Source organism: Dryas octopetala, chromosome 6, assembly GCF_963921425.1.
Source record: "Dryas octopetala chromosome 6, drDryOcto1.1, whole genome shotgun sequence".
NCBI lineage: Eukaryota > Viridiplantae > Streptophyta > Magnoliopsida > Rosales > Rosaceae > Dryas > Dryas octopetala.
The window spans coordinates 2,695,055-2,715,154 of record NC_141371.1 but is presented as its reverse complement, the minus strand read 5'-3'; the positions used below and the strand labels follow the sequence as shown (position 1 = coordinate 2,715,154).

The 20,100-nt window shown below is 34.6% G+C and overlaps 3 protein-coding genes across 6 annotated transcripts; 1 reads left to right on the top strand and 2 right to left on the bottom strand.

The window, feature by feature from the left end:
* Positions 1 to 1,644: 1,644 nt before the first annotated feature.
* LOC147281038 (JmjC domain protein JMJ24) lies at positions 1,645 to 8,206 on the top strand. 4 transcript variants are annotated; one of them, XM_086246138.1, is made up of 14 exons: positions 1,645 to 1,934; positions 2,768 to 3,364; positions 3,554 to 3,699; positions 3,776 to 3,875; positions 4,008 to 4,140; positions 4,242 to 4,296; positions 4,643 to 5,330; positions 5,480 to 5,809; positions 6,289 to 6,720; positions 6,827 to 6,899; positions 7,072 to 7,157; positions 7,351 to 7,497; positions 7,623 to 7,693; positions 7,877 to 8,206. In XM_086246138.1, exons 2-14 carry the CDS (start codon positions 2,828 to 2,830, stop codon positions 7,974 to 7,976), a joined length of 2,898 nt encoding a protein of 965 aa, XP_086102264.1. In that variant the 5' UTR covers positions 1,645 to 1,934; positions 2,768 to 2,827; the 3' UTR covers positions 7,977 to 8,206. The 4 variants fall into 4 exon arrangements, with proteins under 4 accessions (XP_086102264.1, XP_086102267.1, XP_086102265.1 ...); XM_086246141.1 differs by having other exon boundaries at positions 1,646 to 1,934; positions 3,557 to 3,699; positions 7,351 to 7,470; XM_086246139.1 differs by having other exon boundaries at positions 1,646 to 1,934; positions 3,557 to 3,699.
* Positions 8,207 to 8,311: 105 nt separating this feature from the next.
* Positions 8,312 to 9,527, bottom strand: LOC147281037 (Photosystem II reaction center PsbP family protein). The gene is made up of 3 exons (XM_086246144.1): positions 9,116 to 9,527; positions 8,757 to 8,988; positions 8,312 to 8,652 (listed from the first exon to the last, which is right to left on the bottom strand). Exons 1-3 carry the CDS (start codon positions 9,462 to 9,464, stop codon positions 8,340 to 8,342), a joined length of 894 nt encoding a protein of 297 aa, XP_086102270.1. The 5' UTR covers positions 9,465 to 9,527; the 3' UTR covers positions 8,312 to 8,339.
* A 1,268-nt stretch (positions 9,528 to 10,795) lies between these two features.
* LOC147281036 (zinc finger protein MAGPIE-like) lies at positions 10,796 to 14,650 on the bottom strand. The gene is made up of 3 exons (XM_086246143.1): positions 14,040 to 14,650; positions 12,606 to 13,002; positions 10,796 to 11,932 (listed from the first exon to the last, which is right to left on the bottom strand). Exons 1-3 carry the CDS (start codon positions 14,263 to 14,265, stop codon positions 10,921 to 10,923), a joined length of 1,635 nt encoding a protein of 544 aa, XP_086102269.1. The 5' UTR covers positions 14,266 to 14,650; the 3' UTR covers positions 10,796 to 10,920.
* Positions 14,651 to 20,100: the final 5,450 nt, after the last annotated feature.

The window sequence follows — 20,100 nt, the reverse complement described above, 5'->3', positions numbered from 1 at the left end:
TTTTCTGGTAAGTTGTGAGTGGAGTTTGGATCAAAACAACCACTGATCAAACTTTACCTAACACATATCAAGTAATTTGATAGTAACCTAATTGTTTATTTATTATATCACAAAATAATATAAGTAAATATTTAGTACATTGAATACGAGTCATTTTTCTATGAATTAAAGTCATGGATATATCATACACATTTATAAAATTATTGTTATCTTAATTAATTTATTTGGAAGATTACCCTATTTTAGCTAGTAAATAAAAAAAATGATTAGAACACCTCATTGAATTACGGTGCTCATGACCAATCTATAATACCTCAACCAAAATTAAAGCTCAATAAAAACCCTAACCTTGTCTAGTTTGAACTTCTATTGATCAAATTAGACCATTACCACATTACCACCACACCCAAATATGAGAGGATGGGTTGTAAGCCGAAAATCATTAAAGCACATCGATTTGTTTAGTTAGTAAGGTCATACCCATCTTTATTAAGTTGAAAATAATGAGAAGCAATGTCTCAAATCAGAAAATTATAGTTTAACATATGTACTTATAAGTCTTGGGCCTCTCCACCCATTGCCAATTGATTTTGGGTTTGATGCTCTAATTCTATCATAGTATCAGAGTTTGGTTATTCGCGTGTAAGGCCCAACGGCCACACGTGCTCCCATGTCACCCAATACAATCTATCCACGTGTAAGACTCAAAATCTTGCCACACATGCAGGGACGTGTTGAGAGTAATGAGGAACAATGTCTCACATTAGAAAACTATAGCTTAGCATATGTGTTTATAAGTCTTGGGCCTCTTTACTCTCAACACGCGCTCGCATATGTGGCAAGATTTTGAGAGAAGCTTAGCATATGTACTTATAAGTCTTGGACATCTCCACCAATTGTCAATTGGTTTTGAGTTGGATGCTCAAGACTTATAAACACATATGTTAAGCTATAGTTTTCGATGTAGAACATTATTCTTCATTAATCTCAATACGCGCTCGCACATGTGACAAGATTTTGAGAGAAACTTAGCATATGTACTTATAAGTATTAGACATCTTCATCCATTGCCAATTGGTTTTGAGTTGGATGCTCTAATTCTATCATATTGTAGATTGTGAATATTTGGCAAGTGAGATGCTATTAGTTTGTGTTTGTGTTTTATTCTTAAAAATGTTTAATAGTAATTAATAAAATTAGATTGAATGTAATTTCAAAGAGTTGTACTTGTTTTATTTAATTTAACATATATATGTAACAAAAAAAATATAAAACATTTCTTGTTCATATAAATATCATTTTATATGATTTTATAATTAAAATTATTGAAAAATTTCACTGAATTGTCATAAAATTGTTCAATAATTTCAATAGCCAAGCACTAAGCTTATTAAAAAGTGAGTCAGTAATGAAAACCTTTGCATGGACAATTTTATTTTCTAAAAACCCTTGACATTATGGATTGTTTAATTAACAAGAAAATATTGAAAAAAATATGTAAAAACATAATAAAAATGATTTTAAAAAAGTATTAAATTAAGCGATTGGAGTGACACCCGACTGATTCACGAGCTTGGTAGTTGGGAAAAAAACCTTGTTGGACAAGAAAGTAAACAGACTTCGAGTTTTTATTAGTAAAAAAAAAAAAAAAAAATTCTGAGAGCTTCTGGTTAAGTTTCACAGATGTCGGAAAATAGCCGGAGGAACAAAAAGAGAAAAAAGAAGATAACCAAACTAAAAACAAATAAAAGCAAATAAGGATATATAGAGAGAGAGGGCTGTCTGTCTGCCTCATTGGCTCTGCACTATTTCTACCGCGAGCGCCAGTCACTGTCTCCTTCCATCGAAATTGAATATATAAAACTGTAAAAGCTGGGTCTTTTTTCTGCTTCACTGCGTTCGTCTACTACCGTCTCATGAAACCCTAGTTTCGGGTACTGTCTCTAATTCTCTACATATATACATGTTTGTATATGTGTCTGTATGTATATGCGTTCTTTTTGCAGCAAAATTACCTTTCTATGGATCTGATTGCGTTGAAATTGAGCTTTAAACATTCTGTCGTTCAAGTAAACAAAAACTCGGTAGTTTTATTGGGTTTGTCTAGCTTCTTGTTTGATCAAAGATTTCTACTTAGTTGAACATAATTTTCTTGTTTGATAATATTACCGTTGAGAAAAAACACACAATATATGACAATTATTATTATTCTTTCTTTTTAATATTGAAAAATTGCTTGTACTAGGAGTTTTATGTTGAATTACATGTTCTAATATCTTATTGTGCTTTTCCAACTTTATCAAAAAGTAAACTTTACCATGAAAAAAGGCTTTAGATGGGTCATTAACTTAGTGAGAAAGAGAGAGTGTGCGTGTGTGTATTTAATTACTATACTGTGGCCACAATGGTGACAATTATGTTGGTAAGCCCTAGAACTCAAAAAGATGTACTATGTTACAAAGAATGTATTACAATTCACGGAAAGTATGTATGTTTTCAGTAATTCAGTAGGGTAGTTTGTTGCTTAGGGATGCTTATAGGTGAAAAAAGCATTCATTTTGTTTTAGGCACCATGGGCTTCCACTAGTGCAATGTTGATATATCTATTGGTTGACCATTCTTGTTGCGGGTTAGTGTGTCTCAAACGTTGGTCGTTGTTCATTGTTGTATGGGTTTCTAATTCTTTGGCATGTGAGGCACCTATTTTGATGGCATTACATTGTTCTTTGTGATGTTTGCCATTAAGTTCTAAAGTGCTCCTTTACAGGTACATCTTGCTAGCGTAACACTATAAGCAGTATTTAATAACTATTAGGAGTTCACTGTAATGGATCAACCGCGTTCAACCCCTGGAAATGGTGAGGATAATGTTGGGATTCCAGATGATTTGCGATGCAAGAGATCAGATGGGAAACAGTGGAGGTGCACTGCCATGTCTATGCCAGATAAAACAGTTTGTGAAAAGCACTATATCCAGGCAAAGAAGAGGGCAGCTAATTCTGCAATGCGAGCTAATTTGAAAAAAGCCAAGAGGAAATCGTTAGGTGAAAGTGATATATACTTGGAGAGTAAGAGTGACGATTTTGATGTACCACTCGCTAGCATGAAATTCGAGGAGAGTTCTCCTCCAGCCTCAGGGAAAAAGTACAGGGAGAAGGTATCAAAAAATCATTTTCGCTATTCCCCTGAGGCAACACCTATGAGGGGTTTATCCATGCGTAATCCTCCAAAATCAAATGATGAGAGAGACTTGGAGCAGTATGAGGACAATTGGAGGTCTTATAAGTCACCACCTGTTTCTGCCTTGGACTCATCCAGGAACAGACCACAGAAGAGTTTTGATGCTAATGCTATGACAGTTTCGGTATGTTGATTTCCAATGTATTAGCTGCATTTATCAGTACTATTGATCTATGTGAAAGATATATATTGCAATGTTGGGTCAAAAGCTGTAGTATCATTGAAGTGGAGCTGTATATTTAGAACTTAGTAGTTTGAAATTGGATAATCATTACTCATATGTTTTCTGATACTGAAGCAAACATATTTTTAGCAGGAATATTCTGATGGAAGCTCAGAATCCTCTGAAGACACTGGTGGCCAAACTTGCCATCAGTGCCGGAGGAATGAAAGAGACACGGTCATTTGGTGCCTCAGATGTGATAGAAGAGGATACTGTGATGGCTGTATTTCTGCATGGTGAGGTTGACTCTTGGAAAAGACACATATGTTTAAGTTTCATGTCCATATTGTGTATTTATGCTTTAACCTTCAGGTACTCGGACATCCCATTGGAAGATATTCAGAAATCTTGTCCTGCATGTCGTGGTACTTGTAATTGCAAAGTGTGCCTGCGTAGAGATAATTTGGTAAAGGTATATATGGATAGGAGGGGTAGCTAGTAGTTAATCATTAAGTTTCAAAATTTTGCAAAACTTGTGTCTAATTTTCTATTTGTAAGATCAGCTTATTGGTGAATGGGTTATTATGAAATTTCTGTGTTGCAGGTAAGGATAAGAGAGATTCCTGTTCTGGACAAGTTGCAATATCTCCACTGTCTGCTGTCTTCAGTGCTTCCTGTAGTTAAGCAAATCCATCAAGAACAGTGCTTTGAAATAGAACTGGAAAAAAGGCTTCGTGGTAAGATGCTCTATTGTCTTTGTGGCATTTTAATTCAATATCTTTGCATGTCATTTGTACATTGTTTGACCATTTTGTATGTATGTATTACTATTTTGCAGGAGCTGATATAGATCTTGCCAGGACAAAATTGAATGCAGATGAGCAGATGTGCTGGTACTTTAATTCCCCAACAACTTCATATTGTATATAAAGTTTGTAATGTAAAATCAAGTATAATAAAGGTCTTACAAATTAAATATTTTAAAATGTCAATGTCAAGATTCGGGCACTGCCTACCCACATGTGGTCCTACAGAGTTCGGTCAAGTTTGTCATAAATAAACTGATCCAAAATGCAGAGTCTCGTGAAACTGAAGGAACTTGATGTTTCTGTAGATCATTAGGTTACTTTTCTTTGTGACTTGTCCAAAATTTGAGGTTTATTTATGGGAGAGTTGTACTGTCACTAATATTTTCTTCCCGTTCTGAAGAACATTTCGTTTTCATGTGTTTCCATGCAGCAATTTCTGTAGGATTCCCATTATTGATTATCATTGGCACTGTGCCCATTGTGCGTATGATCTGTGCCTTAACTGCTGTCGAGATCTTCGAGAAGCATCTATGCCTGGTGCTAAAGGAGAAGTGGTAGATAATCAGGTTGGTGAGAAAAGTCTTGAAAAAGAAACCAAGTTGGAGCAACCAAAATTGTCCAAACTCAGACTAAATTTATCAGACAAGTTTTCTGACTGGAAAGCCAACAGTGATGGAAGTATCCCTTGCCCTCCCAAGGAGTATGGTGGCTGTGGCTATTCATCATTGAATTTAAGCCGCATCTTTAAGATGAACTGGGTAGCAAAACTTGTAAAAAATGCGGAGGAAATGGTTAGTGGCTGTATGGTTAATGATGCTGGCATTCTAGAGAAAACTGGGCATGATGATCCTAGACTTTGCCAGTTTGCTCATAGAGAGGACAGTGATAATTTCTTGTACTCCCCTTCATCTCAAGATATTAAATCTGATGGGATTGGCAATTTTAAAAGGCATTGGCTCAGGGGTGAGCCCATCATTGTTAATCAGGTGTTTGATAGCTCATCAATTTCAAGCTGGGATCCGATGGTTATATGGAGGGGGATTCGGGAGACCGCAGATGAGAAATTGAAAGATGAGAACAGAACGGTGAAGGCCATAGATTGCTTTGATTGGTCTGAGGTTCGCTCAACAGCTATTTCTTGTATCTAACTCAATGGCTTTTCTTTCTTTCTTATATATGAGCTGTTTATAACCAATTTTTATCGTAACGTAATGAAATAATCCATTAGTTGTCTAAAATATATCTCTGCGGTTTGGCATGATTGCAGGTTGATATTGAACTTGGTCAGTTCATCAAAGGGTACTCTGAGGGACGAATTCATGAAAATGGTTGGCCAGAAATGTTGAAATTAAAAGACTGGCCTTCTCCCAGTGCATCTGAAGAGTTCTTATTGTATCAGAGACCTGAATTTATCAGTAAACTGCCTTTACTTGAATATATTCACTCCAAGTTTGGTCTTTTAAATGTTGCTGCAAAATTGCCACACTTTTCTTTGCAAAATGATGTTGGGCCTAAGATTTTTTTATCTTATGGGACCTATGAGGAACTTGGTAGAGGCAACTCTGTGACCAATCTCCATTTCAACATGCGTGACATGGTTAGTTGTTCTCCCTTGTTGACCTACGGTCATTGATGTTGGTAGTTCAGAATTGCTTATTCTAATATAGTTGCCGTTTTTGCTTTGCAATCATAACTGTTAATTATGCAATTATTGTTTTGACATAAGACGATTAAAATATGCATTATATTATATATAGTATATCATATACGCAAGGGTTTTCATTTACGGGATGCCATGGATCGCCATGGGCAGTTGATCGCGTTGAGCCCATAGTGAAGTCAATGCGATCAACCTCGCCAAGGAGAGTTATGCATTGCGCAAGTTAAACACCCTTTATATATACATATAATGTTGTTATAAATTTTCAATAATGCATTATTTGGTACTATATGTATCCATGTTGGAACTTTTACCCAATAGTATGCAATTGGTGGATAATTTTAGGCACCACAATATATATAACTATGTAAGTATTAAACTTATTAACTTTTCACCTATCGAGCTGCTATGGTCAGGTATATCTGCTGGTGCATGTTCGTGAGGTGAAGCTAAAAGGTTGGCAGAAGGCAAAGATAGAGAAAATACAAAAATCCTTTGAGGAATCCGAGGTTAAAGAATCATCTGGGGATCTACAAATGGGTATGGAAGAGGGTACGCTGCCTGATCTATCACTTCTTGGTCAGAGTGTGGAGAATGAATATGGGGCAAGGTTGGGTACAGTTAAAGATGAGAGTGCGGCAGATCACGGGCTTGAAACTATTCCGACTGTTGAAGGGGATACCATCAATTGTGAACAATCAGAAATAGAAGGTGGAGATGTCTCTGAAAAAAATCATCCAGAAGTTCTTTGGGATGTTTTCCGTCGAAAGGATGTTCCAAAGCTGACTGAGTATCTAAAAATACATTGGAAAGAATTTGGGAAGCTCAGCAGTGAAGCAAATAATTTTGTAAGTTTATCTCTTAAATATGTATATCTCTACCTTTCCCTCAATTGAATCAACATAGTCGGCTTTCTTTTCATGCTAATGGCTGATCCTGCATTTTGGATCTCAGGTCACGCGGCCTCTTTATGATGAAACATTATTCCTGAATGGGCATCATAAAAGAAAATTGAAGGAAGAATTTGGTAAGGATGATTTTCCTTCTAATTACTTTGGGTGGAGATAGGGGTCTGACTCTAATTCATATGTTCGGGTGTGTGTGTGTGTAGTATACAACCTTTTCATATGTGTCGGTGTGGCTATGATGATCTGGAATAATTCGTCCGAAATTTCTTCTTCTTTTTTAACTTTAATCAGGAATAGAGCCATGGTCTTTTGAACAGCATTTGGGGCAAGCTGTTTTTATCCCTGCTGGATGCCCTTTTCAAGTCAGGAATCTTCAGGTAGTTTGCTTTGTAGCTAAAATAGTTCTTTTTCAAGTGAAACTTCCGGGATATAAATGAAAATGTGAGGTGTTCAGTTCAGATTAACTTGACAATAATACTTTATTGGAAGCTTAAACTTCTATTTGGGTTAGTAAGATATAAGTATAACTATTTGTTTAATCTTTATGTATTTTTCTTTTTTCTTTTTAAGTCCACGGTACAACTGGGTCTTGATTTCTTATCTCCCGAAAGCCTTGGTGATGCTGTAAGACTGGCTGAAGAAATCCGCTGTCTTCCAAATGACCATGAAGCAAAGCTGCAAGTGTTGGAGGTCGGACAAGGGAAATTTTACTTAGAAGTATTCTGTGCCTTCCTTCTTTTTCTTTTATTATTTCTATTAATTTTGGAAGTATTATGCTCCTATCTTGTCTAGTTTTCTAATCTTTATTGGTAATTCTCAATATATCATTGGATCCCATGCAGGTAGGAAAGATATCACTTTATGCAGCAAGTTCAGCTATTAAAGAAATTCAGAAATTGGTACTAGATCCAAAGTAAGCAAATCAGGCATTTACTCTTCTTATTGTTTGTAGTACTGTTTGATCCTGCAATCTTATTCCGTCTTTTTTATTGTTAAAATAAACTTAAAAAGAGAAAAAGAATGTCTGACTGCATTATTCACCACTTTTTTTTTTGTTGCAAATATTAAGGGCTTCTGCTTTATGTTTCTGCTGCAGATTTGGTGCAGAGCTTGGATTCGAAGATCCAAATTTGACTGCAGCAGTTTCTGAGAATTTGGAGAAAATGACAAAGCGAAGACAGATACCTTGTGCTTGAATCTGTCTACTGTAGCTGTGATTTAGATATAGGTAATCTTATTACAGGGATGGCTAGAGCCTTGATGAGTTTTCAATGTGTAAATGTGCTATGTGCAATATTGTAACTTTTTGCACTGGCAATTCTAAAGCTGTCTAATTTTTGGCGCCAATGCCGCATACTATGAAGAACATTGTAGCACTTGTGCCATTAGTTATTAATGAAAAGCTATATAGTAAATTATGCTCTAATGTATTTTGATTGGTTCCATTATTTGGGAATATTTATTTTATTTTATAATGTTCTTAGGACCCAGACCCAAAAAAACAAAATGAGAAGCCAATTAGGACAAGTCGTACAGAACTAATGCTTTCTCTCTTCATATCAAGAGGTGAGACTAAATGATTCAGCAATTCTATGGAAGTCGGACTTCACCTCTGGCCATGCCGATTCTGGTGCCTGAGCATTCAGAGAAAACAACCTACCGCCACGAGCGCAACAGACGGCGATGTTATGCCGGCGAAACATAGGGCTCTCAACTTTGAATTCCAACTCATAGTACTTAACATTTCTTAAGATATCCTCTCTCAAATTTGATCTGATCAAACTTCCCTGCACGTCGGGGCGTTTGGCAGATCCGGTAACAGTCCTAATCACAGCTTGTCCTACCTCTTCTGGTCCCCCAAATGCTTCAATTCTACACAAACCCATGTGAAGGGTTAGCTGCAAATTGAAATGGCTATAAAGAAGTATGTGAGAGAATCCAAATCCGAATTGAAATGAGAGATTGAGAGAGCTTACTTGAAATCAAGAGGAACTGGAGACACAATGACACTAACGTTGAGCTCGCCGCTTGTGGCGGGCGGTCCAAATGCAACAACCGGTTCACTAACATTTCCCCGGCCATAACTTGATTTGGTGGTATTAGTACTGTTCAAAGGAGGGGGATCAAGTGATCTTTCAAATTCTTTTTTCTCAGCTGCTCGATACAACAATGTCTGATCTCCGACCCAATTTTTGGGGTATATGAATTCTGTTCTCCACAATATATATGCAATTCAAGTAAAGATTAATTTCAGTACTAATTTATCCCAACATTACAAAATTACTATATTCAAGTACATGATACAATAAGACTACTACTAATGAGTGTGACTGACCAAATCCTTCATTTGTGTCAATGCACCTACTGTACCCTCCAATAGGATAAACCACATCCAGCTTAAGACTCCGACTGCTTTCCGGCGACAACCCGAGAAGAAAACTCGTGATTCCTACAAAATTAGCACCCAGGGCAACCAAAGAAGCTGACCCAAAACCTACTAGCAGCCGCCGGTTGAACGCAGCTGCTAGCGGTGCAAACACGTCTGCCGGAGGCCTTTCTGCCCGAATAATTGTTACCTCTTGCAAACCCAGACCCTGTTTCCGGCGGCCAGAGAATTGTGCCATGCATATTTTGTTACTGAAGCATACATTTTTGCATGCATGAAAGTTGTGTAGCAATGGCATTGTTTATCCTTTTTGTTGAGGCACTACTACTGGCTTATTTAGTTCTAGACACATTATCCAAACGAATGGTGGTGGTAGTGCCAGAGGCCCCTCATATTTTCTAACCTTAATTGACTTCTCATTCTAATTTTTATAATGATATAACCCATAATATATATATTGACACCCCGATAAACAGAATTTTTATAGTGTTCCTTAATTACAAGCAATTTTCTCACAATCATCATCTACTATGCATAATTTTGATTACCCAATTGTTCCGATCTAATTGAAATTAAGAGTTCAAATCATCTTCTATTCTCATTTTGTCAACCTCTTCTCTATTCTTTATCTATTCAAATGACACATATCATAACTCTTAATATAATTCTTATTTAATCTCATTCTCTCTAGCTTTTAGGGTTTAGGACTCATATATCACGTACTAAAAGTTAATTAACATGTTAAAAAATTAAACATAATCAGTTAACATATCATTCATTAAGGACTCATCAACCAAAAGTTAAAACTACATGTCGTTTTATAGTGGAACACAACATCCTGTTCATGTCGTCGCATAGTAAACAGCTAGCTAGCTCTTACCTGTGTCACGGCGTGTACTGCGTGTAGTTTAGTATTATTAAGCATTCGAACTCGATCAGTGCACCTCATAGAAATCTGACTTTGACAACTACGATCTCTCAAACTCAAAATTAAATTGGTACAAAATTAGTTAATAATATATATCAAACTAGTAGTGAGTAGTGACATCTATTTTTAAAAAAATACAGAAAAATATTTATTAAGTAAAAATGTACTGGAAAATAGAAGAAATTAGAGACATTTGAAAAGAAGAATGAACAGTTAATAATTTATGTTTGATGATGAAACTAAAATTGAATTCATCACTGAAAATAACGTTTAAAATTAATAGAAAATTAGGATTAAATATCAAATATCAATAGTTTTTTAATAAAGCAGCAAGACACTAATTTTTTTTAGTTAGGACTAACCTAGAGTAAAACATTTTGGATTAGGTCACAAATCAGTTTGTTATATAGTTGTGACTGTCGAATAGTTACAGTTGTAATTGTCGAACAGTCACAATTGTGACTATTTAAAATTTATAAAAAATCAAAATTTTTAAGGGTTTCATACTTTTGATTTAGGTTTGGAGGATGAAATCCTATAACCCAAAGACTAAATATTAAAGTTTAAGCCTTGCAAATATTAAAAAAAACAATAAATCAATAAAAAAGTATGACGGTTAGACAATCACAGTTCGATATAACCATGTTTTTTAAAGTTGGTATATAAACTGAAATTTAGTACCTAAAGTGAAATAACATAAATATTTTAGTAGTTGAAATGAAAAAACATTATAATTTGGTACCTAAATTCAATGGATCTTAAAATTAATTAGTACAGTACATACTACTACTACAAAATTAATATTGGAGCTAGCACTCTAGCTTGATCAGTTTTGGATCCACATGTGATTTGCCATTCCTCCTCCTCCTCCACGTTGTTGAAACTGATCTTCCAAATCTTGCATGTGCATTCTGAGCTGATGATCATCATCATGTAGCGGTTGTTTTAGTTGATCAAGAAAATTTTGATCAGCTGGTCTATTACTAATAGCTCCTCCTCCTCGGCCGATCCCCAAAAAGTCCACAGTCATCGTATCCCCACCACTACTCACATTACTCCCCAACCCTATTTTAATATTTGGATTAACAATATTTCCACTACTACCATGCAATGGCAAGAAAGCATTGCTCCCATTGTTGTTATACTCCATGTTCTTCATGAGCAAGCCATTGTTTTGATGATCAACTAGCATTCCGCTAAACATTCCCATATTATTATTGCCAATACTGTTAGCACCAAAAAACTGCGACGAGGTGGTCTGATCTTGTGCCATATTATTATGATCTTTGTGCTGCATACGCATGAAGTGGTTCACGTACCTACCACCATAGAGTTGATCAAATGTTGAGGGGGCCATGCCTGTTGTTGTAGGACTACAACTGCTGGTCATAGTAATTGCACCCATTTGAGCCGCCTTTTGCAGCAATTCTGTCGCCGATAAGTGACCTGAAAGTGAGGACGTCGGGAGGAGTTGATGCTGCCCATGATTCACTTCAAACAGTGATGGAGTTGATGCTGATGATGCTGATGATGATAGCATGCTGATCCTGGCGGACATTGGTGAGGTGGGTACTTGATGATGTTGGGGTGGTACTAGGGTTAAAGGGATGCTCATTTTGGTATCAAAATGATTAAATTGGTCACATGTTGATCTTGTTGATGGGTTCATGGCTACGGCTTCGTTGTTGTTGTTGTTGTTGGTGATGGAAACTTGGCCTCCTTGTAAGTTTGGTGCGTGCATATTAATATTGTTGGACATTAATCCTCCTCGGTTCTTTGTGTTGTTTTCTTCAGCTATGGCATCACAGAAAGCTCTGTGGGTGATGAAGCTATCTCTTCTGCATGATAGAGTGAGACAACAAATACTAATTAATATCATGAATAGCTAAACTTTTATAGGGGTGCGGTGAGAAAAAATTACTCTCAAGATCACATTTTCAAATAAAATGTATGTCAATATATATATATATATATATATATATATATAAGGTGAATGCATGCATATATATTGAAAATTAATAAAACTTTGTGTTAGTAAACAAATTTCGTGATCTTAACATAGTTTTCAAAAGTAGTTGATTATCACTTTTAAGTGTTATAGACCAACACTCTAACGTACGTTAAGGGCATCGTATTAAGTATTATATATATATAGTTATTCTATCACATAAGCTGGTTCGATGATCATAACAAATTTATTAAATAATTAACAACCCCGATTAGGACTTTCAGGTCACATGATAATTAATAAATTTTGAAAACTCATCTGTTTCAGATCAACTTTCAGTCCATCAACTTGCCGTTTTAAATTAAAGATACATGATATATATATATATATATATTCTCATCGTTCTTGCATGCACAAATTAATTAACATGAATATATAATTGTACAAGATTTTTTTTTTTTTTGGCCATGGTACAAGAATTTATTAGCTAGAGTTGTTTACCAAATTATTGTGTAATTAACTAATAATTGAACCAAATAATTAATACACACAAATTTAATTACCTGGAGAAAATGGTTCCACAGTCACATTTGTATTCTCTTGTACCACAGGTCTTTGAATGAGCTTTCCAATCTGATTGCACTGCGTACTTCTTGGAGCACTTGTCACATTTCCATTTTTTTTCACCATGTTTCCTGGAAAAATGCTTCTTGATGCCGGTAAGATCCCCAAGTGCCCGCCCCGGGTGATGGTGGACGCATGTGAGTTCGGGGCACACATAGACCCGCTTTCGGATTTCAGTGGTTGCTCTTTGCTTAAGCTTCCATGGTAAGTTGTGGCCTCTTCGATGTAATTGGAGGTTTTGGTCCCTTTGGAACCCCTTCTTGCAAATTTCGCACACAAATCGGTTTGTTGCCATCAGGGTCTTTGGCGATAAGGCAATCACTTCAGCACTTGGGTCTGCATTTTTATATGTAGATATTTCAACAACATAATTAATGTGACTAATGCATTGGAAATTAAATTAAAATGGAACATTTTATTGTACATTCTGATTTCTTTAATTTGTTTTTGCTAATTTATGAGAGGATTTAATTGTTTAGTGAAAAGAGTCATGTAGAAGTCATGTGACTAGTTTTGTAAGAAATCAGACTGGTATATACTAGGATCGTACAGAATCTTTTCAAAAGAAAGATTTCAGGGAAAAAAAAAATTTATAGATATTCCATGGGCAAAGTCGTCTGATCTTTAAGGATGAATGAATGTCATGATCAGGTCTTACTTTAAAAGTTAAAAACAAAGAAATAATTAAAGAAAAAAGGAGGAGACCAGTCAAGGAAAGGCAACAGTAGTTTACTACAATGATTGTAATATATACCAAGCTAGCCAATAATTGAACCCTTTCAACTAACTTAGACACCAATAATACATAGTTCACCATTTTAATTTGGTGACCCCATGATCTTATCTTCTCTCTGGAAATTAATTAAAGAAGAAGAAAATCATCTCCATGGATTTCTAAATGAACTGAATATATCAACTCTGTTTCAAGGTAGCTATATATTATGCAAGCATGCATATTTTGACTAAAAGGGCTCAAAGAGGGCTATATATATATATATATATATGGGATGAAGTACTTACTAAATATAGAATTAATTAATTCATAATGATTAAAATATAAGTATATATAACAGGTATTAAAGAAAAATGATATTTTTAAAATATCTAGCTCAATCAATTAAGCATATATAAGTACCACAAAAGCCTAGAGTTCTTCAATAATTCTTCTCCATTTCAAAACTATATTTGATTTCAAGTTTTCAATATGTAATTTTGTACTAATTCAAAGCCAAATGACTTAGAAATGATCAATATATTAAATTAAAAAGAAAAACATCAAAAGGCAAAAACGAGACAAAATTGGTGAATGTATGAGTCTAGCTATGAGAAGTACATGCATACAGTCATGAAATACTTGAATAATCAATTGTAACCTGGAGTTCCTGGTAGGTTTCTTTTCTTCTTAGCTGATGGAGGTTGCTGTTCCTGAGTGGTGGAAGTAGCATTAATATTGCTATCAACAATTTTTGTTTTTGAGCCATGGAAGTGATTTAGTGCTTCTTCTTGTTGTTGTTGAAGTACTTCTTCTCCAGCAGTACTAGTATTTCCTGAAGAGAAGCTAGTCGTCCCAGCAATACCACTACCTGTGATAATTGACATTGAAGCAAGATAAAGATAAAAAAGAAGAGAGAGAGAGAGAGATTTCTATTCAGCTTCTTTGTCTTACTAGCCTCCAGCAAAATAACCCTTTGTTTCTTTCCCACTTATCTTGTTCTTGGTGCTCGATCTCTCTCTAAAAGGAAGCTAGCTAGCTAGCACTAGTCACTAGTATCACTACTCACTAGTACTACCACTTCAAAATTAATTTTAAAAGAGAACACGAAACAGAAAAGATGGGATTTGTTGCAAGTGGAGGAAGACAAAACCCAGAAAATTCTCCTTCATTTATGGTGAAGAGAGTTGTTGTTGGCATAATATGAACACAAGAACCAGCAGGTCTTCTTTGGCTTTGGCCTTGTATTAATTATATTAGTGAGCATATTATAATATATATTGGGTTTAAGACACTGTTCCCTTTTGATATAGATCGATATCTATCCCCCTAACTTTCTTGGGTTATAATGATATTGCCCCTCTATACCCTTTTTGCTTAGTCCATGTTATTTTGGGACTCTTTTTTCAAATTTTAAACATAAAACCAACCAAATATTATAACTACATTATTCTGTTAATTAATTATAAAAGGAAGTTATATATAACAATTTTGATTATATGTTGAAACTAAAAATAGAATTGTTTTAAGCTCTTGGGTTAGCTCGATCAACTGATGAGAAATATTAATTAGTAGGGAATAATTAGGTTTTTCAATGTAACCAAAAAATAATTTTTGTCATTTGAAATGAGAAATTCGAACTTAAAATATTTTCTAACAAAGTATGGAGAAATATCACATTAGATCGACTGATAACTAGTTATTTTAATATAATCAATGACAATTTGTTTTGTTTGATAACATTATTTTTGTTATTGTTTACTTTCTTTGTTTTCTTTTTAATCAAAATAGAGGAAAAGAAGAGGACATATTTAATTTTTATTTAGAATTCAAGAATAGTGATTATAGATTGTCATTTTTCAGAAAAAAAAAAAAAGGGAATTCAAGACCATGATTTAGGCAACTTTGTTATCATTAAGAAATTCAGGGTCTATGTCCAATTGTCCTAATATTCTAACAACTTAGTTTAATTTCAAATATTGCTGGCAGTGGCAGACAAGGGCTTCTCGTTGGGAATTTGTCCGTTTGTGTGGAGATTTTAACAAGGGAATTTTTGTTCCCAAAAAGTCACTTTCAATGAGACAAAACCACAAGATTGCCACTCTACATTTAGCCGCCCTTAAGCGCCAAAAGACCAAAGTACCCTAAAGGGATCACGGGTGGGCACTGGACGCGTCCTCGTCGAAAAGGACCCGACATGAACAAAAATTCTCCCATTCACGTGCACTCGGTGTAGATCACAAGGTCAATTTGCCTAGGGGCATATTGGGATTTTACAAACAACTGATTGTCATTTTGGTCATTAAACAAGGCCTGCTTCAAACAAAAGTGATAGGATGGTGACGTGTCATCAACCCACTAATTGTGATATGGTATTGAATTAATAAAAAATGAATGAAAATAATTTGAAAAATAATATTACATGCAGCAGATATATTTATACTCAACAATAAAATTATTGTCCCAAATTAATAAAAATAATTTGAAAAATAATATTACATGCACATATTTACTCAACAATAAAATTATTTGGACAATTTAATTGACCATCTTGTAATAGGTATAATTCACCTCTATTAGAGAGAGTACATAAAATAGTTAGTTGATATTATTTAAATAGTAATCCTACAAAAGTAGATTCGTAGTTTATATAAGAGTCTTAGTTTTACCTTTTTTTATTGTCAAAAAATGATAAGAATATTTCATTAATTTGAAACCTACCTTTGACTAGTTTGGGATTGTCGTAATTGGAGATCCCTATAGAAGTATAGAGTGTTTGATAGGGCTCACCAAATAGCCCAAGGCCCGAAGCCCACCCGAAGCCCGCCCAGCCCATTGGGCCCGAAGCCCGATTTGGCCCGACATTTGGGCCGGCCCGGCCCGGCCCGAAAATTTATTGGGTTGGGCTTGGGCCATCCCCTTGAAGCCCACGGCCCGCCCAAAGCCCGGCCCGCTTAGGCCCGCCCAAAGCCCGGCCCGAAGCCCAAAGCCTAAAGCCCGTTTAATATCTTCAATAAAAAAAAATATAGAATTTTGGCTATGTTATGAATTGAACTTGAGACCTCATAGAACAAATTTCAACTCTCAACCAACTGAGCTGACTAGTTTATTTGTCTAATTTGTGAATCATAACATATTTAATAGGTTTTTCGTTTGTTTACTATAATAAATTATTAATATGCTTATTAAGTTATTATATAATTCTATAATATTAGTAAATAGTAATAGTGTAAAGTGTAAACTATACTATGTAATACCATAAATAATAAACTTTGAAAATTATATACAACATTACAAATTTACAACTATAATAAAACATAAATGTATATGTATATATACAACTTTTATAATACAACTATAATTAAAGTTATTAAACCATGATTGTTCATTAATTTAATAATTTGAACCGTTCATTTTATATGTTGATAATCAAAGATCATCCTTACAAAAAATCGGCTAAATCGGAATTCATTTACCCATTCGATTATCATTAGAAAAACCATGATCATTCATTAATTCGACCATCGTTACGTCACTTTTACATATAAATACACTTGAAGAGTTGAAGAGTATAATTCTAATAACTTTCTCGTTGAAACCTTATTGTTTTCATAATTGTGAAGACCACAACGTGATTTCAACAATCTGAGCCGTTCATTTTCTATATTCATAGTCAAAGATCATCCTTACAAAAAATCAGCAAAATCAGAACTCATCTACCCATTCGATTATCATTAGAAAAACCACGATCGTTCATAAGTTGGACCACCATTATCTAATTTCTACATTTCCAATTGAACTAATTTTTTGCAGGGATGATCTTTGAGTGAAAAACTAAAAAATGAACGGTTCGGATCATTGGAAACTTGGAAACACGATCGAGATGTAAACTTCTACATATAAATACAATTGAAGAGTTGAAGAATATAATTCTAATAACTTTCCGGTTGAAACATTGTCGTTTCCATAATTGTGAAGACCACAACGTGATTTTAACAATCTTAGCCGTTCATTTTTTATGTTAATAGTCAAAGATCATCCTTACAAAAAATTGGCTATATCGGAATTCATCTACCCATTTGATTATCATTAGAAAAATCACAATCGTTCATTAATTCGACCACCGTTATGTCACTTTTACATCTCCGATTAAGCTAATTTTTTGCAAGAATTCTCTTTGAGTGGGGAACTAAAACTTGAACGATTCGGATCGTTGAAAACACGATCGATATGTGAACTTCTACATATAAATACACTTGAAGAGTATAATTATAATAACTTTCCCGTTGAAACCTTGTTGTTTCCATAATTATGAAGACCACAACGTGATTTCAACAATTTGACCCGTTCATTTTCTATGTTCATAGTCAAAGATCATCCGTACAAAAAATCGGCTAAATCGACATTCATCTACCAATTCGATCATCATTAGAAAAACCACGATCGTTCATTAATTCGACCACCATTATGTCACTTTTACATCTCCGATTAAGCTAATTTTTTGCACGAATTATCTTTGAGTGAGGAACTAAAATTTGAACAGTTCGGATCGTTGACAACACAATTGCATCGTTTGTTTATAAAAATATGTAATAAAATATATAATAAAACATATGTACATTTATGTTTTATTATAGTTGTAATGTTGTATATAATTTTAAAAGTTTATTATTTATGGTATTACACTATTACTAACATAATAGTATTATAGAATAACTTAATAAGCATATTAATAATTTATTGAAGTAAACAAACGAAAGAGCTATTAAATATGTTATGATTCACAAACTTGACAAATTAACTGGTCAGCTCAGTTGGTTGAGAGTTGAAGTTTGTTATGTGAGGTCTTATGTTCAAATCACAACATAGCCAAAATCCTATATATTTTTTTTAACATATATATGTGTCTAAACAGGCTTTGGGCCTATTTGGGCCGCCCGTTTGGGCCTAGCCCGGCCCGGCCCTCCAAGCCCGCAAGCCAAAGCCCGATGGGCGGGCCTTGGGCTTGTGTATTAAAGCCCAAGCTCGGCCCGGCCCGGCCCGAAAGCCCTATTGGGCTTCTATCATTCAAGCCCGAGCCCGGCCCGAACCCAAAAAATTTGGGCCGGGCTAGCCCGGCCCGGCCCATTGCCGACCCCTAGTGTTTGAAGTAGTCAATGGGATAGAAGTCATTTGAGAGATATATATATATATATATACAGTGTACGTACGTACTTAATTAATTGTGACTATAATTTTCTAGGAGGTTCCATGGATCTCCAAGTTTATATATGTAAATGAGTAAATGGCTCAATTTTGTGACTTGGGCATTCCATTCAAAACTGTAGCCATGCATGCATGTGAGTCTCTGTTGGTTTGTGCAGTACAGTAGACTGTATTTGGCGTATGTCTATATGCATGTGATCATGTTTATGCTTAATTTATGGACTTTCCATGTTAAAGGCTACAATGATCATCACAGTTAAACAGTTATATAGACTTGATATATCCATATTCTTATACAATTGATCAAGGTTTGCCCATATTTTAATGGGTGGTTGAGATTAGAAACAGATAGGTACGTATAATATTATATAGATTATATAGGATGCACAAATCATGCATGTCCAAGTTAATATATTGACAAGTATATTGTCGCGCGTTAAATCTCTATACTGATTAATAATTAGCCAGCTTGTTTCCTATTTGTGTAGGGCCGGTATATATAGTAGTTCAATTCGTTTTAATTACTAATGAAACAAATTAATTAATACATATATAGTTTTAGAATACGTGTGTTTACACCTAGCTAGCTACCCACCTGGCCAAAATGCAACATGCATGCTTTGTTCTGTAAAAGTCAATATATTCAATCAACTCACGCAAAAGTCAAAAATGTTTATCTTCTGTAAATTTATTAATATATAGGATTCTTTTAAATTTTATTACGTGCAATATTAATAGCTATAGATAGGTCCAAAACGGTCTCTGTCACGCTAATACGATCACTTAAGTAATTGGACACAACAAATAATTATAAAATATAACCTATATAATATTATAGATGCATGATAAGTAATGAGATCGAGCTAGCTAGAAACAACACAAAGACATGGGCCGAGACGTCATGTACTTTGTATTCTTACTGCTGCTCACATATATAAACGTACTGGCATTCCTATAAATATCGAACCACAGGACTCATAAGCAGGAGAATTAATAGAAAAAGACTAGATATCGTCAATTGTTATATCCATGACCTAAACTAATAATTAGATAAAACAATTAAAATTTGTATGTGTAGAAAGAAAACAAAGGCAAAGACCCAATTAAGAAGAATCTAATGGCCAATTTGGCATTGTCATGAAGTAAAATAGCTGTGAGACAAACCTACTGTTGAAGTAGAGTAAACCTTCACCTGCTTTGGTTGATCTTCCAAAAAACAGTTTATTTTCACCCCCCATTATTTCGAAATAAAAAACATTTCTAAACTTATAACCAAAGACCCTAACTCATCAAAATTTCATTTTAAAAGCAGTTTTTTATTCCTAATTTTAACCCTAAATTATTCCTTAACACCTATATATGTTACACGTGATGGGAGTCGGAAACTCGTAATATTAGAACATTTATGATGAATTTATAATATTTTTTGAGTATATATGTAGAAAATAAACTCTTAATATCAATACCCGTCGGTATTGTAGAATTTATGTACAATTAATCGAGGCATGCGTTTACCT

Excerpts from the sequence above, each read along its gene's own strand:
- LOC147281038 (XM_086246138.1), top strand. The coding sequence starts at position 2,828 with ATGGATCAACCGCGTTCAACCCCTGGAAATGGTGAGGATAATGTTGGG. Across the intron at positions 3,365-3,553 it reads CTAATGCTATGACAGTTTCG|CAGGAATATTCTGATGGAAG; the intron begins GTATGTTGATTT and ends ACATATTTTTAG. Across the intron at positions 4,141-4,241 it reads ACTGGAAAAAAGGCTTCGTG|GAGCTGATATAGATCTTGCC; the intron begins GTAAGATGCTCT and ends ACTATTTTGCAG.
- LOC147281037 (XM_086246144.1), bottom strand. The coding sequence starts at position 9,464 with ATGCCATTGCTACACAACTTTCATGCATGCAAAAATGTATGCTTCAGT. Across the intron at positions 8,989-9,115 it reads TGACACAAATGAAGGATTTG|AATTCATATACCCCAAAAAT; the intron begins GTCAGTCACACT and ends TGTGGAGAACAG. Across the intron at positions 8,653-8,756 it reads CCAGTTCCTCTTGATTTCAA|AATTGAAGCATTTGGGGGAC; the intron begins GTAAGCTCTCTC and ends GGGTTTGTGTAG.
- LOC147281036 (XM_086246143.1), bottom strand. The coding sequence starts at position 14,265 with ATGTCAATTATCACAGGTAGTGGTATTGCTGGGACGACTAGCTTCTCT. Across the intron at positions 13,003-14,039 it reads AAACCTACCAGGAACTCCAG|ACCCAAGTGCTGAAGTGATT; the intron begins GTTACAATTGAT and ends ATAAAAATGCAG. Across the intron at positions 11,933-12,605 it reads TGTGGAACCATTTTCTCCAG|AAGAGATAGCTTCATCACCC; the intron begins GTAATTAAATTT and ends TCTATCATGCAG.